The 18,640-nt window shown below is 44.0% G+C and overlaps 1 protein-coding gene across 1 annotated transcript in view; it reads left to right on the top strand.

Moving 5' to 3' along the window:
• Positions 1–18,640, top strand: part of RFFL (ring finger and FYVE like domain containing E3 ubiquitin protein ligase) — a 111,419-nt gene that overhangs the window by 65,154 nt on the left and 27,625 nt on the right. The window contains exon 2 of the mRNA XM_019511530.1: positions 13,623–13,813. Coding sequence (XP_019367075.1) covers positions 13,628–13,813 — 186 coding nt within the window. The 5' untranslated portion in view covers positions 13,623–13,627. The remainder of the gene's footprint in view (positions 1–13,622; positions 13,814–18,640) is intronic.

An 18,640-nucleotide genomic window follows, 5' to 3' on the forward strand; every position in this document is an offset into this window, starting at 1 on the left:
GGGGCAGCAGGGATCACCCCCTGCCCAGCAGCACCCAGTGAGTTGGGAATTTTTTTAACAAGTGCGGGAAGCTGGGGCAGGCAGGGATTGCGGGGCTGGGAGAGTGGGTGGGAGATGGGCCTGGCCTGAGTGACTTGGAGATTTGGCTAAATCAAATTGGGACAGTGATTCGAATCACCAAATCAAATCACTGTCCCCCAAATCAGCCAAATCCAAAGCAAATACTAGCTGCTTCACACAGGCCTGTTGGAAAGCATTCTCCTTTGGAGTGTTTGTATGTCTAACCTCCTTTGTCTACTGTGATTTTGACTTTTTACAATAATCTCATAGCACTTTATGGAGAGGGGTAAACTACTTTTTTTTTTACCTTTTCAGCAAGTCTTCAGTTTGTTGCTTCAATCCTGCCCTGACCTTCTACAAGATTATAAATCAGTTTTGTCATCATCGTGGCGTCTAGCAGCAGGTAGCACTACTACTAATTTGTGTTACCACTTTGCCTAAATTGAAAGCAATGTTTATTTAGTATGGGGTAGAAAAATAGAAAATGCAAACAAAAATATTGATTAAAATAAATGCACAGCTGGACTAGGACACTTCAAGGAGACTGAAGCAATTTAATCATGGCCTTGTAAGTATGTGCATAGAAGATAACACTTCCCTTAGAAGTTTCAGTAGAACAGATGTTTCAGTGGTACCCTACCCCCCTTTAATTCCTGTACAACCATATTGCAAAAGCCCAGGTAGTAGTAGATTTAATTATGCCAGCATAGAATAGCTTATGCTGGTATAATTTACTTTACTTGCTGTATTAGTATATGCTGTACCAGCAAAAAACATGTTTAATGTTGGTGCAGTGAAGGGAGCTTTGCTAGTAGACCTATGCTGGCAGAACTTAGTGTAAAGCAGCCCATATAGAAGATCCCTTGCACCAAGGGGCTCTTTAATTAATTGAACAAAAGAGGATCAGAATTGATCCAGAGGACAGAATTTAAGTCAGCAACGTTCAAACTGGAAGTTAGATGGAAATCTTTGTGTGTAATTGACCACTGGACAGATTATCAAAGGAAGTGGTAAACTTGGAGTCATCTGGTTTGTCCTTCTGAAAGTGGGTCCTCCTAATCCAAAGGCAGATTGGTTTGGTTTGATGCACAGGTTATTGGATAAAATTCCATGGCTTGTGCTATGCTGGAGGATACTCAGGGTGTTCACATTGGTTTCTTCTGGCCTTTAAATCTGTGACAAAGCTAGATTCTGAGCTTAGTTACTGTGTATATTGGATAATCAATATGAAACTTGCACCTTACAAAGTCCTTGGTCAATCATTGTGATACCAAGTTCATTTGTTTGTCAGTGGTAAAGCAAGACCAGACATCCTTCAATTCTGTTCCAACCTTTGTGCTTTCATATTAGTGTGGCTTTGAGAAACTAGCATTTTCATTGACAAGTTATAATACTTTATCATTTAATCCAATACAAAAAGAATGGCATTTGAATGTTGGAACATATTTGATTAGGTTTATTATTCCTTTCTGCTCTGTAAATAATCTTTATTTTACAGTTTGCATATTTAACCTTTTTCATATAGAAATTCTTTATTTGTCCAAGAGATTAATACATTGGAATCTTACTGTGAGTGGGCCTGAACTTTAGACCTTCTCCCCGTGCTGGAATCTCACCAACCTCCGTCAGCCTCTCCTGCTTGCCCACCACATCTTGCTGGTTTGATTTTCTCTGGGGAGGTTTGGTAAAGGTCTGCCTGGCAGGGTCACAGTTCTTTTGTAGGGCTCCACCTTCCCTACCTCTTGCCCCTTTCAGGCCTGTGATGGTTTAGAATGGGGATGCCTGTCCAGGTACACTCTCTGGACTCCTCTGGATTCTGTAGTCTGCTGTTCACAGATTTGTATTTCTTCTGCTGAATTCCTTTCCACCTGAAACTTAGAAACTCGTTTAACAGATCCTTGGACCAACTTATTTCTTATTCTCCTGGCCTTCTGTTTCACCTTACTTCAGGCTTTTCAAATGTAACTCCCTTGGAGATGCTGAGGTAAAGGTGGCAGAACTGTTTCTAATCATAAATCAGTCTCCTCTGTGCAGCTGTTTCCCAGCTGTAATTAATTCCACACTGATAAATCACGGTTTATTCCTTAATCAGACACAAATCCACTAAAATTTCATGACATAATCCCTTTTTCTTCAGGTACTATATTATACATCAGTTAGGATGCACCACTCAATCCTGCACTAGTCCCCTGCTCTTTCTGTGGCTTACTGGGCAAATCTCTCCTTTGCCTCCTCTTGCCTTGGCTTGGTTCTAATCCCCACCATTCCTGTCAAGGTCTGTCCTTCCCTTACTCAGCTCGTCTCTGCCATCTGTCCTGGGGAGTGTCTCCCTCCTTGCCTTTCTGAAAAGTGGCTGAAGTGACCAATGCAGCCCTGATGTTTGCTTTACTTACCTGTTGCAGCAGCAGTTTGGATCTGCATTTGGATCCAGGCCTTGGTGACTCTGGTTTGGCAGCCTGGGTCTTCTTCCTGCCCCCAGATGATACAGTCCTGGCTCGGCTGGTTTCTCCCCACTCTGGGGGATGCTGAACACCAAGCCCCCATCCGGCATCTCTTTTAAATGGCCCACTCTACTTTTTGGGCCAATCAGAGCAGGCTCCCTGGGGCACGTGGTTCTGTGTCCTTGGGCCTGCCTGCCTTCGGGTCCCCCCCCCCCGGGGCCCTCTTTCCCAGTGCACCAGGGCTGTGCTGCTCTCCCAGACCTGCCTTGGTAAGTCCTGCGCTGGCTTGACTGGTGTTGCATGTCCATAGCAGGGGCTTGACTCCAGTTCCTGCTGCACTTACTTCTTTGTCTGCGTCTCAGCACAGCTGGTCTTTATATCAGTTTTTCTTGGTATCTTAACAGAAGCTTCACAGTAAAGATTTACTGTTTCCTGTCTGGAAAAGTAAAGATGGTGGAAAATTTCAACATACTGCTTTCCATAAACAAGTTGATTTCACATTGACTGGCAAGATACTATATCAGCTATCTTTGCAAATTGGTTCCTTCTCTCTAGAACTTGCTGTGTGGAGCTGTTGTAATTGTGTCAGTCTGTAAATCAGAATTTAAGGTCGTTTATGCTGCCGTGATTCTAAACATTAGTTTCGTAATGAATATTATTTCTGTGCCTTGGCAGGCGAAAGCACTACAAAATAATTTCTTGGTTAACTATCTAGAGGTTATGTACTACTGACGCTCTATATGTTACACAGTTCCTGCTAAAATAGTTACTTTTTCTGGCTGAAATTAACTTCATCTAAGCATAAGTGTGTTTTGTGCATCATGAATGCTGAGCCTTCCAAACTAAAATATTTGAACCGAAGTCTGAGGGAGCATTAGATAAAAATATTCAGACTCCAGAATCTGTGTTGCTTGCTGGATTTTCCATATAGCCCTCTGAAGGTTCAGGTGTTTTTTAAATGATCTCATCTTTTTTCTTGGCATTTGACAACAAGTTTCCTGAAGAGGGCTCTCAAATACTGAATTTTTGCAGATATTTTCTTCTCTGGGTCTATTTGCAGGGAAAAAAAGTCTTTCCTCCCTAACTTACTTTTTTTCAGAGCAGCCTGTCAGTTTCTTTCATGTTAAACTCCAGAATTCTTCTTGCTGATTATGAAACTCTTGGCTTACTATCATTAGTGTCAGTGAGCCCCTCATTTTGTACGTCTACTGAATATTCCATTACAGACAGTCAGCATTGGTTTTCAAATTTTGTAATTTTCTTTCAGGTTGAAAATAATCTAGTATTATGTACGCAAATAGAATGAGCTACTATTGATACTCTTTCAAAATAAAAGTCTATTTGCTTATTTCTCAGTTTTGATTTCTTCTTATTTTATAACACAGAGCTTTTTCTTTAACATTTAAAACTAAAGGCTATTTTTTTCAATAACTTTGGAGAAGGGACTAAAAGCAGGGAAACCACAGTTCAGGTTCTCTCTGAGTTTATAAATTCATTTCTAGGTATTGATGCTTCTGAGATGGTCAAGATCATATAAAATTCAGAGAGCTGCAATGCAAAACTATCTCTCTGAACTCCTGTTACTGAATGTCTGAATTTTATGCTGTTGGACAACATATGAACTGCAGATTTGTTTTTCTAGGTACTCTTAACACAATTTATATTTTTTCCAAAGGTTGAATATGAAGTACTAATAAAGTATAAATCAAAATGCTTCAGGGGTGTTGGTTATAGCTGTGTTGGACTAAAGGCATAGGCAGACACAAGGTTCTTTGGGTAAATGTGATATCTTTTATTAGACCAACTAAATAGTTGGAAAAACTGTTCTTTGCAACTTTTTGGGCAAAAACACCCTTCTTCAGGCATAGGGAGAGCCTGCTAAGTGTTTGTATTCTCTCCTGGGTAGAACAGAAGCTTAAGCCAATATGCAAAATGTAAGTCTGTGAAAATGCAAATGTGTGGTAGGGAAGATCAGAGGGGATGAGAGTTAATAGATGCAAGACAGGTAGGTGGGATTGAGGGGAGGAAGAGGGGAATGTTGACCTGGTGATTGAATGTAGTTGGTAAAATGTAGAGAGGTTACTTGGGGTTATCCAATGGCAGACAGTTTATAATGTGCAATAAATGCAATGTCTGTATTTAGTCCATAATTTTTTGTATCCTGTAGGTTTATGAGGTGAAGCTTAGGCTTGTCGACGAAAGGTGTTTTGTAGGCTTATCTACAAAAGGAGCCCTACCCCCTGCTTCCTGGCAAAGTCCCAGCAGCTGCACGTGGTGGCAGGGAGCGGGGAAGACTGCTGGCTCTGTCACGCGGGGCTTCTCCAACTGTGGTGTGCAAGTGCTGGGAGCTGCACATGCACCACAGGAAGCCCTGCCTGATAGAGGCGGGCTGGTCTGGCTCCATTCCTTGCTGCCACATGCAGCTCCCAGGAACCATGCACTGCCATAGCGGCAGTGTGTGCACAGGGCAACAAACACCCCAAAGGCCTGCTGCTGCTGCCAGTGGTGGGAGCTGTGCATCATTGGATGGGGTGTGGGAGGGGGGTCCCCACACCCCCTCACACCCCACAAACTCACACCCTGCCCACCCAAGCTCCAAGCTCCCACTGCCCCCCTGGGTGCGGGCTCCGTGCTTCTGCCACCCCAGCCCCATACCCTGCTCTTCTGCCCAGCTGCAGACCCCCCCCGCCTTTCAGCCCCTGCCACTTCCCTACCTGCTGCCCCAGAGCAAACACTACAGCAAGGACAGGAAGAGGAGCCACTGGAGGCTGGGGAAGCTGAGCAGGTCCCCCAGTGGTTTCGGCAGCGGCAGCAGCCACACCCACCCAGAAGCTGTGCGTGCTGGCTGGGCTGGGCTGGCCTTTCTGTGCGCGAGGATTGGAGCAAGGTGTGTGGGCTGGGCAGGGTACAGTTAATTGGTGGGTGCCCATGGACTGGATGAAATTGCCTGGTGCGCCGGATTTGGCCTGTGGGTCTGCCTCTGCAATAGATGATTTGATTACAACAAATGATTAATCTAAATTAATTTTCTTTTATTATGGTACTATACCAGAGTCTGTTACTAGTATTTGTTGAAAACTAGTTGTATTTTCTATTGGAATGAGTAGCATGGATGTAAAATACAGAACAATGGACTAGCTCACTACAGCTGTTCCACTATTGTCGGACCTCACAGCATGTCACTAACAAGTTTTCTTGCTTTGTATTGATTATTTAATTTGTGTATAGTTCTAAATAAAGTCCCGTCCTTAAGGTTAAAGACTTCTAATGCTGTTTTAAACACTTGTGATGTTAACCAACCCACATTCTTTAGTGCACTATATGACCATATTATTTTTGCAATATGATGCTTATCCTGAAACATTTTTTTGTGTGATGAATCTCCATTTCTTCCCCCTCAGTATGTTCTCATCTAAAAATATCTGGTTAAATTACTTATTCCCTAGCATATTTCAGAATAGTTCCAAATGGCACTGTATGAGAAGGAAAGTCTCTGCACCTACAAATATTTGTTCTTTCCATCAACTTTAGAAAGAGCAAGTTTTCTGAACTAAGTGAGGTGCACAGACATAAGCACAATAGACTCATTCATGTAACCCAAAAATTTTAAAATGGCATGTATTGTGTTTTCCTTATAAGGTCAGAAGGCCAAACTAAAATAGTTTTAGTTATGCAGTTTACTTCATTGTACACTTTGATGAACTACCTCAATGTCATCAAGATGCTCGCTTTTCATTTATATGATAACATTTGCTGAACCTGCAGGGTAGTTTGAAAGTTCATCTGTAAGCTCACCATTGTCAGTGCTGAAAGGATTGTGTCTGCAGCATTGACAGTGGTAGCTTTGATAAGGCAGGGACTGAAAGGATTAAAAACTCCACTAGATCTACAGATTACTGGAACTGCATCAAACTGCAAAAGCTTCACTGTTTAAAAACATCAGTCCCAACAGATTGTTAGAGTAAAACATTCAGTGACTCAGTAAAGCACATTATAGCAAATGCTTCTGAGAACTCTTGATCAGTAGCTAAAACAGAGCTTAAATCCATATCTTAAAATAATTTCTTAACAAGGAATGTTCAATTCCAGAAGCTCAGAAAGTTGACTGAATACACTGAGTTGCTACATACAGAAAATGACAGATTAGACTTCTCTGATTTCGGAGAAGTATAAAAATAGTCCAGGAACTACAACATGAATGCGGGGAAGCAGCTTGTGTTGTGTTTGCTGGTAAATAATGACATGTAGCACATGCTCTAAAACTGAAAGCCAGATGAATGCTTTTGACTTGTATGCTTAGCATATAATAAACCTCATTCTGGTGTGTTACTTTTGTATGTGATTTTGTTCAGAATATGCCTTATAAGATGCAGTTTTTTTCCCAGTTGGCATGGGGAAAAAAGTCCTTCAGCTTATATTCACATACCAGCAACCTCCCCCTCACCCCCCGCAATTAAATACATTGTATCATTAAACTGCTGCTAGAAACAGCATGTGCTCAGTCATGGAAACCAACTATGAAGTTAATTGAATGTAGACCACAATAAGCATGCCTATAAAACACTTAGCCCACGTTGGGAAAAACAGTTGTTGTTTTTTTCTCTTTTGGAAAATATCTATTGATGGATTGATTTCATAGATTGTTAGGGGCTGGAAGGGACCTTGTAGAATATCAGGTCCAGTCCCCCTGTATTAGGCAGGAAAAGATTACTGGAGTCAAGTGACCCCAGTGAAGTGACTGTCCAGTCTCCTTTTGAAGATTTCTAAGGTAGGTGACTGCACCACCACTGGAGGAAGTTTATTCCACAGTCTGGACACCCTAACTGTGAAGGAGGTTTTCCTGGAATTGAGCCTGAAGCAGTTTTCCAGGTGTTTGTATCCATTGCTCCTGGTCTTCCCCAGGGGTGCCCCAGTGAACAGCTGTTCACCGAGTTCTTGATGTACTCCCCGGATATAGCAGTAAGCTGCTACAAAGTCCCCTCTCAGCCTTCTCTTCTGTAGACTGAAGAGGCTAAAGTCCCTCAGCTTCTCCTCGTATGGCTTATCTTGCAAATCCCTGATCATATGGGTGGCTCTTCTCTGGACTATCTCAAGTTTTTCCACATCCTTGTTGAAGTGTGGCACCCAGAACTAGATGCACCGGTCCAAGCACGGACCTCTGAGGGACACCACTGGCCACTTCTTGCCAGGACGAGACAGATCTGTTCGTGAGAACTCTCTGGGTCCTACCATGCAACCAGTTTTCCACCCACTAACTGTTGAGCAGGTAAGCCCACAATCTTCCAGTTTATCCACAAGGATATCATGGGATACTAGATCAAACACCTTTTGGAAGTCTGGGTATATAATACCAACCTTCTGTCCCATGTCCAGGTGGCGAGAGACTTGTTCATAGAAGGAGATGAAATTGGTAAGACATGACCTACCCACGACAAAGCCATGCTGGCTGTTGTTCAGAATCTTACTCTCAACAAGTGTATCGCACATAGATTCTTTAGTAAGCTTTTCCAGGATTTTCCCTGGGATGGAGGTTAGGCTGACTGGCCTATAGTTGCCCGGGTCCTCCCCCTTCCCCTTCTTGAAGATGGGCACAAAGTTCCAATCCTCGGGGATCTCCCCTGTGTGCCACAATTTCTGAAAGAATTGTGCCAGGGGTTCTGCAGTGACCTCAGCCAGCTCCATCAGCTCTCTCTCAGGTGAAGGCCATCTGGTTCCTGCTGACTTATAAATGTCTAGCTTTTCTAGTTGGTTTTGAACCAGCTCGGCATCCACAGTGGGAAGGCTATCATTCCCATCATGCCCTCTGTGATCTTTATTTCGGTTGTCTTTCCCCTTGGCTCGGTGAAATACTGAAGCAAAGTGGGCATTCAGGAGTTCAGTTTTTTTTCCTGAGGTTCCATTACCAGCTGTCCTGAGGTGTTAAGCAGAGGCGCCACGCTTCCATTTGTTTTCCTTCGGATCCGTACATACCTAAAGAAGGATTTCTTATTGTCCTTGACTCCCTTGGCTCACTTAAATTCAGTTGCCGCCTTAACTTTCCTAATCATTTCCCTACAAGTGCGGACCACTGTAGTATAGTCCTCCTTGAGGACTGTCCCTAGCTTCCACTGTGTGTATGCCTCTTTTTTCTTTTTCAAGAGGACCGCGATGTCCCTATTGAGCCAGGAGGGCTTGCCAGCTGTTCTGCTACCTTTCCTCTTCATGGGAATGGTTTTCTTTTGTGCTTCGAGAATCATGTGCTTGAGGAATGACCACTCTTTTTGCACCCCATTCGCCTTCTGTCCCTGGTCCTGCATCGCCTCCACTACTAGTGCCCTGGGCCTGTTGAAGTCAGCATTTTTGAAGCCCAGGACTTCAATCCTGCCAGTTGATTTGTCAGCCGTGTGGTGAACAGTGAACCTGATGAGCTCATGGCTGCTGTCGCCCGCGCTACCCTTCATGTTCAAGCTATACACCAGATCATCTCCTTTGGCCAAGACCAAGTCTAGGAGAGCAGTACCTCTGGTTGGCTCTTGCACTTCCTGGGTCAGAAAGAGCTCCTTGATTACAGTTGAGAAGCTACATGACCGATCTGTCGTAACCGAGAGTTTGTTCCAATCTGTGTCTGGGTAATTGAAGTCACCCATGACAACCAAGTCTCTTGCATGTGCGGCCTCTGTCAGTTCTTGAGAGAACTCCAGATCCAGCTCCTCCCCTAGGCTCAGTGGCCTGTAGTAAATGGCCACACTTAGGTCCCTCTCACCTCGCCTCGCCCCCCTCCCCCAATGAAGCTTAACCTGGAGGGTTTCAAGCTGCTTATCTTTGGAGCCAATGTCAGTCTCCAGCGATATGTACTGCTCCCTCACATAGAGAGCTACCCCTCTGCCTTTTCTCCCTGCTCAGTCCCTTCTGTGCAGGGTATAGCCCTCTACGGCTATGCTCCAGTCATGTGAGGAGTCTCACCAGGTTTCCGTGATCCCTACCAGGTCATATTGCCCCACTAGAGAACAGGAGGGCTGGCTCCTCCTGCTTGTTCCTCATGCTTCTGGCATTGGTGTACAGGCAGCTGAGGCCCCCTGACACCCTCAATTTCTTGAGATGCTGTGGGAGAACCGTTCCGTTAGCATTTTCAAAAACAGTTACCTTAGTGTCCTCCATGTGGGAGCTTTCCTGTGTGCCAGTCCCCAGGCATGCTCCACTTGGAGTTTCCCCATCCCCCAGCAAAGGGGATCAATTGACCCACTCCAGACAGTCCCTAACATGCATACACCACTATACCATCAGCTCCTCATCACAATAAGTGCATCCGTTGCTATCACCTTTACCCGTTACAATCATGCCAAACTGCCTCTGATTTTTCTGCCCCCCTGCTCTGCCCCAAGCCCTCTGTTCCTTTTTGTAGTACCTCTGTCTTACTCAGTCCCATTTTGACAGAGTCTTTGACTGAGAGATTTGTGTACCTGTATATAAGCAGGTTCCTGGTCTTCAACAGGGCGTTCCTGAAGCAGGAAGCTAACTAGTTCAAGTGTGTTATCAGGGTCCCCTGCCCCTTGATCAAGTGCCTGAACAGCACTGCCTCTGTGGTCAATGTCTTGACCCTTTTCACCATCATGAGGAGTAAAATTACTCTCCTCTACACCTCTTGGCGTATGGGCAGTACCAAAGGAGGTGGTCAATTTGTTTCTGCCTTCCAACAGCAGGTTTGGCCGGGGCAGTTCAGCAGACTTTTCTGCCCCTCTCTGTTTCTCAGTACCCACATGGAGAGTGCCTGGTAGGCTACTTGCCTGTTCAAGTCCCTGTTTTCCTTCTGCATTATTATTCTGCAGGTCCTTGTAGAAGACTTATTTCCACACAGCCTTGCTGCTATGCTGGGGAGCACATCTATGTTCGACTTTCTGTCCCTTGCTCTTAGCACCTGTTGTATCTTATGGTGGCTATTTCTGGGTTGTTAGGCCTTCTTTGTAGCTCATACCCTTATTGTTACCCTTGGAGTAAGAAGATGGAGGTGGTGACAGAGCAGATGGAGTGGAACCCCCTGAGCCCAAGGAAATGGAACAGGGTGACTGGAACAAATAGCACTGAGAGAGAGGTCCCTGGTGTCACTCTTTCCTCCAAGAGAAAGGAGCCTAAAGTCCAGAATGACCCTGGTAGGCTGGGGAAAAACCTGAACCTAAGCCTGAGCAAAGAATCAAAAAGACCAGAGAGTGAAAAAGGCAACGTGGTAGCCGCTCCCCCCTCCTTCTCACAGCATTGGTAATGGGGACACAAATAGCCTGTGAATGTGAGAACGTTAGCAAAGAAAGAAAAATGGGGCATTATTCAGCAATGTTTTGACCACCAACAAAGAGACATCATTTGTCTCCAAGAAGGCAGCCTTCCCAGCTTCAAAACTTACACTTTGGGCAGTGAGAGACCTGACAGTTTGTTGCAGGATGGGCTATTGAAAGTGTTGTACAGCTGTGCACTGACAGAAGTGCATGGCTTCAGAGCACTTATGAAGTGCCCATTCATGTGACAAATTGACCCTCATTACAATTTGCCGTAGCCCCCACTCCCAGCACTGCTGCCACCCGCCCCAAGCACAGCCCCAGCCCAACCCCCCACTAGGAAGAGCCTGGCACTGCCCTGGCCCCAGCCTGCAGTGGCAGCCTGCCCTTGCCCTGTGCACAGATCTGGGGCACACGCCCCCATGCCCTCCCAGGGTGCATGTAGTGGCGGGAGCTGCCTCCCCCCCGCGACCTCTGAACAAGCCACTCACGACTCCGTCCCGGCTGTGCAACCCCTGCCCCTGTCCCTGCCTCAATAATAATCAATCATAATAACTTTGTTATACAGAAACGAGTTTATGCAAACGCTTCATTAAGGGCTGCAATATTGTTTCCTATTATGTACTAATCCAACAGCATACCAGGCCCAAACTGTTGTGGCATAACTATGATCTATATATTTAATGCATATATTAATAATACATTTGATGTTAATTAGTGTAGCCTGCCTTATATCACATAATTGTCACATTAAAAACAAGAAAGAATTATAAAGGGGTATATGAGCTGAAACTTGGAGACAGAAGGGGTACACTTGTTAAAAAATGTTCAAAACCCTTAAACTATATGATAAGGTGATGTTTCAAGGTGACAGTGATGAGTGCATGGGCATGTGGGAATGCGGGTGCCTGGTGCGGTCTTTGTAACAGGACTGAGAATGATGCAACTGTAAAAAGTGTGTTTTGGACTGTCAAATGAACCATAGCTGTCACAAGACATGTTGTTAGAGGTACAGTTAAACATATCTCGATAGATATATCAATAGACATTTTTGCAAAAAAAAGAGAGAGCATAGTTTGTATTCAGTCTTTGGGTCAGATCAAGTGGGACTGGAGGCATCTGAACCCCAAAGCCTCTGGGCCTAGTAGGATGCCTGCTTAGATTTGGAGAGTTTCCAAAGCTCCAGACCGATGGGTCTGAAAGGGAGGATACTTGCCCTATGGTAGAGCCACACAGACTTGGTGATTGAGCTCTGCTCAGTTAAATTTTGGAATTTGACTATTGAGCTTTGCCCAACTGAATCTGGAACTGATTTGGCCCTTGAAATGAAATGAAAAAAAATGTTTGTACTAGGTTCAGAAGTGTGTTTATGTAGTACCTGTACTAAAACTTGCAGCAGTTTGCAACAAATTAAAATGCATGCATAGGTACCTGTAGTTATTTGCATATATGCAAATGGACAAAGGCATGTTTATTTAAAAGTCCGGTTTTTTGGCCTCTTGCATTTTAAATTAACAAGGGGGGGAAGTGGGGAGCAGATAGCTGCTTCAGGTCTGGGTCAGGGCTAGAGTCAGACCCACAGTTATCTCCTGCCCCCCTCCTTACCCCTTACTGTCATGTGCAGTTCATTCCCGCGTTGTGCTTGGGAGGAACAGAGCTGGAGCAATGTCTGACAGTAATGGGTGGGGGTGAGGGCAGGAAAGCTGCAGGGCAGGGGGAGGGCAGAGAGCATTTTCCATATATAGAATCTAATTATTAGGGAGTCATCTTACATTCAGGGTCATCTTATATTTGAGTAAATACAGGAGCAAACATTTTGCATTGTATACTCAGGATTTTAGGAATAGGTGAATATCCAACTAGCAGAACTTCAAGGAAAGAGATAGGAGGAGGCATTTATGAATTTTTAGCATCTGGCTTCTCTATAGTTAACTGTTAATTGTAAATGTAAGTTAGCAGAGGCTAACATTGTTCATTGTAAGGACGTTTCATGTGTTAGCAAGGCAATTTGGGCACCTATACACATGCAGAGGCTGCTTTGACATGCTGTAATTACAGTGTGTTAGAACAGACTCGATTAATTTGTAGCTGCTGTCTCCAGCAGATTCCAGCACCTCATGTATTAGCATGTGGGGGTGCTTGTTCGATGATCTTTAGTTAAAGCACCCCTGCTGCCATTTTTCAGCATGGGGATGCTAATACATGAGATGCTCTGGGTGCTTTAATTAAAGTGGTGACTCCCCCCCCCCCCCCCCCCAAAATAATGTGTATAAATGCCTGTTACGGTCACTGACCTTATACCATTTGGTTGTCCACTTTTTTAAGCTGAAGACTGAAAGCCTAACTTTAGAAGCACCTCCATTGTCATTTTCCACAACCTTTTTATTTGATAGCTGAAGTAGCTCTATACACAGAACCTAAATGTAGCTAAAGGAGATCCAGCTAGGGTCTTGCAATTAGTTCTACATAAGCAATGCATGTGTGAGAACATGGGTCTCTTCTCTCTCCATGAGGTTTAAATTCCAGTGCCTCTCAATTTTCCCTTCTTCACAATAACAGTGAGGCTTAGAGGCCCTGCAGAATATCCATAGAGGACAGAGTGTAATTTAAACTTAATCTTCCCTGTATCTTAATGAGCAGCTTGGAAGAATGCTAGTAACATTCATTCTCTTTAAGGGTAAAAAGCTTGTTATGTTTTGCACTTATGTAAGTTTTTTGCATGAATTTAACAGTTTTTGGGGAAAAGATTGTGTCCTTGCTATTCAGTAAGTTAATAAAGGAATTATAAATATTTTGTGCCTGGCCCTCACTTGGGTAGTGGGTAGGTGGCCTCCTGTGTGGTAATTTGTGTGTTTTTTTCTCCTCTTTCTATTAGTTACTATGTGGGCGTCCTGTTGTAACTGGTTTTGTTTGGATGGACAACCTGAAGAGATGCAGCAGCAGCCACAACACGGTCCCAGATCCCAGGCATATTCCAACCCAGGTTACAGCTCCTACCCTTCTCCTACAGGTTCTGAACAGAGTTGCAAAGGATGCGGGGCACACTTCGAAAATTCATCTAGGAAGGTAAGTAGTGAACACTAGGGCTGTGCGAAACAGCACCACTCTGCTTCGACTTCTGTTTCAGTGTTTCAATGGAACAGTGTTTCGTTTCGAGTTCTGTTTCATTTCATTGAAACTTTCGCTGTTTCGACGCTGTTTTGATGTTTTGCCCGTAGGCTATAATGGAGAATCATGAAAATGCCTAAAACATTGTCATTTCTTGCCTGATTCAGATGAATGTTGCAAGGATGGTTGCCCCTTCTGAGGGCATGAAACCTGCCAAGTTTCAAGGAGATAGGTGCAGAGGTTTCTGGGAAACTGCACTTCAAGGAAAACTCCTGTCACTTGCCAGCAGCGGCAGCCTCCTATCATCCAGCCCACAGATCCGGGGGCCTGCACCCCCAGGAGGACTGTGGGGCTGTTCCGGACTCCTCCCAGGGGTGCAGGCCGCCAATATGCTTCCTGGATGATATGGGGCTGGTTCTGCCGTCTGGGGCCAGCGGCAGCACCAGTCTTCCTGGTGCTGGGTGCGGGCTGTGCCCAGCGCTGGTCCCAGGTGGCAGCAGCAGCTTCCTGTGATTTGGCAGGCAGATTGGGGGCCCATGCCCCTGGGAGGAGTCCGGCACAGGCCCTGCAGCCCTCTTGGGGGTGCAGGCCCCCAGATGTGTGTGCCAGATGACAGCATGCTGTCACTGCTGGCTGGGGCCAGCGGCAGCACAAATCTTCCCAGTGGTTGGCACAAGGTGCGCCCAGCTCCGATCCCAGCCGGTAGCAGCAGCCTCCTGTCATCTGGCAGACAGATCAGGGGCCTGCCCGCTGCATGAGGGGCTCCATCACGAGCCCCCATCCCCTGCCTCTTTTCCCAGCCCCAGGTCCTGGCTCTTTAAAAAAATAAAAGCCCCTGCTCACCAGTTCCTACCAGGCAGGGGGTGATCCCTGCTGCCCCTTGCTGCATGGGGGGCTCTGCCACAAGCCCCCAGAAGCCCTGAGGCCACTGCACCATCTGGTGAGTCTGGAGCTTTTTTTTTTTTTTTTTTAAAGAGCTGGGAGCTGGGGTGAGTGGGGCAGCCATGGAAGGCTGGGAGAGCGGGTTGGGGCTGGGGGAGCAGGCAGAGGATGGGGCCTGGCAGGTGTCCCCCCATGTTCCCCTCATGCATCCTCCAGTCCCCCCTCCCCCGTCCCCTACTTACCGGCATGGAGTCCTGGTCTAGCTCTCTGCAGCAGTGAGCGGGTTTGCCTGAATCTCCGAAGCTCTCAGAATCTTTTTTGAATTGATTCAGAGAGCTTTGAATCGATTTGGACCTTTTAATTGGTCTCACAATTCAACTCATTTTTGGAGATTCAGCCGCGGAATCGGCCCAAATCTCCTCCGAATTGAATCAGCACCTGAAGATTCGCACAGCCCTAGTAGAAAGATATACCTCTGTTCCTGAGGGGGCAAGTGCAGCCCCTGCTGCCACAGCAGCTCCTATAGGGCCTTACACTCAGGGACTGGAGCTGCTTTCCCCTTTGGTCCTGGGAGAATAAGAGAAACAAGGGGAGGATTCAGGTCAAAAAGCTTGGTCCCATGTCCCCCACCCTCCTGCAGCAGAGCGTGCTGTCTGGGTTATGGGAGCTGTCAGTGACAGGGGCTGCCCATTCTGCCACAAGGGGCTGGGTGTGGTGAGGAGTGAGCACTTACCTCCTTAAACAGGAGTTAGGTGCTGGAATACCCTTAAAAAGATCTCTCAGTTGAGAATCACTGGTTTACAGGAAGCCAATACCAAGAGCTTGCAAAACATGCAACAAAGGAGGCACTTGATTCAAGGACAAAATATAACAATTAGGATTAGTAAGTAATAAATAGTAAGTAGTAAATAAGCAAAGTAAAATTTACTTTCCTTAAATATTAGCTTTTCTATCACAATCAGCTGGCACAGTTGAAAATAACTAGCAGTTTAATGACTGTCTTCCAAATAGACTTATGTGTTTTATACACTTTGACAAGGGAATGGCAAGCTCCTTTATAGTGTGATAATAAGGAGTAGCAGCTTGAAAATGTATTGTCTACTCTTTGTTGTTGATGCCACCTAAGACTTGTGAGAGAAGGATTTTCTAGATTGTCTACTTTGTATATTTGACAGCACTTCACGCTGTCTGTTTCTCTGTTCTCTTTGTAAGCCTTTCACACAGCAACAGGCTAGAGAAAAACACTTCAGAAATAAAAATCGCATGGCAAAATCACAACAGTTGGGCAGGTGTCATAGTTGAAATCACTTTATTATTTTTAAATGGACTAGATTCAGATTTAAGCGTGTCCCTTTTGAAAAGAACAGATGTGGCAGTAAATGAAATCCACTATGCTTACATTGAAAAGGAAAAGACTTTTTAAACAGTACATATCAGCTAAAAAGCCACAATAATTTGAGAGGACTGATATGCCAGTTTAGAGTAGCAAAAGCAGAACCTTCATTTTTTTCTTCTTTGCCTATCTGTTAGCCTCTTCTGTGTACTTGATTCTTGTGCATTTTAGCTGGCACAGCTACTACTGTCACAAGATTCATAATTAATCAGTAGCCTTTGGCTGGGAAATTATTTAAACTGGGGGCTTCCCAGAATACTTCCTGAAGAGTGTTTGGAAGCTGGTTAGAGTCCAAACTCTGTGGCTCAGCAAGTGGCCAAACTGTAGCAGATTACCAGAGTTAAGGTAATGAATAAAGAATAGAAGCATTTGAGCTGGATAAAAGAATTTTTTAAAAAGGTCTATTTTAAGGTATCCCAGCATGACCTTATTTTTTAAAAGGAGCTACAAAATCTACAACATACTTCAAATAGTTATGGAGTTAAATTTGTGCCTTATTTCTTTTTAGGTATCTTGTATTTTAAATTGAGAAACTGAGAAAAATGTCTTTTCGTATTTAGTTTCCTTTTGGATTCTTGCTTGTGTGTTGAACATAACACTTCATAAAGCTACTTTATTTCTCTTTCCATAGAAACAACAAACATATGTATGTATTTTTGTAGGGAGATTAGTCCTTTGCTTTAACGCCTATGTTGAGGATTAAAATTTTGGAGAGAAGTTTTTTTTTTACCCTTCTATTCCTCCCTGCTAATTCAGGGGTATATATCGACTCAATGCTCTGTTCTGAAAGGAGGCAGCTTGTGTATGTAATACTGAATTAGAACAAACTACTGCACAAGGATCATCAAAACATTGTCCTGATTCGAGGAGCATTCCTCTACAAAGACAAAGGAAAAGGAATTATTCAGTCAAGCTTTTACTTTTCTGTGCAGTAGGAAATAGCAGATGTAGATGTGTTTTGCCATTTGTATGAATGCTTTTGAGGCAGCTGCAAGTTCAGGTGTAGTACATTATCTGTAAGGAAAAATGTTTTTTATAGAAATGTGTTGGGGGTGGGGAGCCCTGTATAACTGTGACTTACAAAAACCATGTATTTAAATAACAACATGCTCAAAGTGGCGGCATGCTGGTTGAGTCATTGATAGCATTCTATAGAGTTGAAAATGATTTGATGGAAGGTAAAATGTATTTGAATCAAACGTCTCAGGTAACTTGATCAGTAAATTAGGACTTCAGACTACCAGCCTTTTTTGTTTAGGATTTGCATTTCTAAATAACACCAGCAAACCTATGTAGTGCTTTGAAGATTTTATACCTTACTTGCATAATATCAGTGGCATACGGGTAAAATACCTAATAAATGATACAGCTTGAAGTGTTTGCATTGGTGGCAGCCTAAAAGATGTCTGTAATCTGATTCTGGTGCAACCGGATCTGAGAAAACTCTGTAGTCTATCCCATGATGGGAGAAGCAGCTTGCTTGAATCATGGTACCCAATTAATATTTAAATCAAACTAATTTTTATATAAAACATAATGGTCATAAAATGAACTCCATTTAGATTGTGAGAGTAGGAGACAACTGAATTCTGACTGCTTAAACAATATTTTTCAAAGTATTTGTCCCCTTAAAAATATAGTATACTCTTAATATAATGTAGCAGTCACTTGTTTTAAAAGGATTTGTACAGGGAAAGGTGAAGGGGATTGTAATGAGGGAATACTTAACTGTTTTGTTATATCTGATAAGATACTTTTGCATAACTGCTGAAGTATCTTTAAAGGAGTAAAAATTGTTCTTGCAATCCTACTTTTCTCCAGTTCTCCAGCTAGCTTCTAACCCTGATTTCCTGTCATAGCCTTATTTCATAAAATGATCTTTAATTCAAGACAAGTTTTACGCGTTATTCTTTCTGCCATTAACAAGCTGTGCCAAGTATTTTTTTGGGAAACTGTCATGCTGTTCTTTCCTCCCACACCCTCTGACAAAGGTTTCTTAAGTGTCTTAGAAATTGGCTGACATTTTCAGGGCGATGCTTTTCTCTGCAGATGTACTGAAAAAACTCCTGGCAAACTTGAATATAGAACAGAAAATAGTTGTTGTAGTTAAAGCTTTACTTCTGACATCTTTTCACTTTTATCTTGCACAAAATGCTGAGCCAAGTAAGTTGAAGAGAAATTCTAGAGTCTGGCACCCTTGCTGTTAGAGCAAACCTGAGCTTTCACACTGTACCATTTACTGTCAAAGATTATACCCTGGACAGCCTTTTGATTTAAAGTATTATACTGTTGTTTGTCCAGCTTCCAGTTTATAACCATAGATCTTCGTATTAGTGTCACATATCGTGGTTCCAGGGGTGGTCCAGAAGCTCCGCTCCTTAGAAGCTCTGTGACCATGCCCACTTCGCCCCTAGGGCACCTGCCATTCCTTGATGGAAATGTGATAGTTTCATAGTTAGTAGGGTCAAAAGGGACCTGAGAAGATCATCAAGTCCGACCCCCTGCCATGG

Source organism: Gavialis gangeticus, unplaced genomic scaffold, assembly GCF_001723915.1.
Source record: "Gavialis gangeticus isolate Ggan-Ray unplaced genomic scaffold, GavGan_comp1, whole genome shotgun sequence".
Taxonomy (NCBI): domain Eukaryota; kingdom Metazoa; phylum Chordata; order Crocodylia; family Gavialidae; genus Gavialis; species Gavialis gangeticus.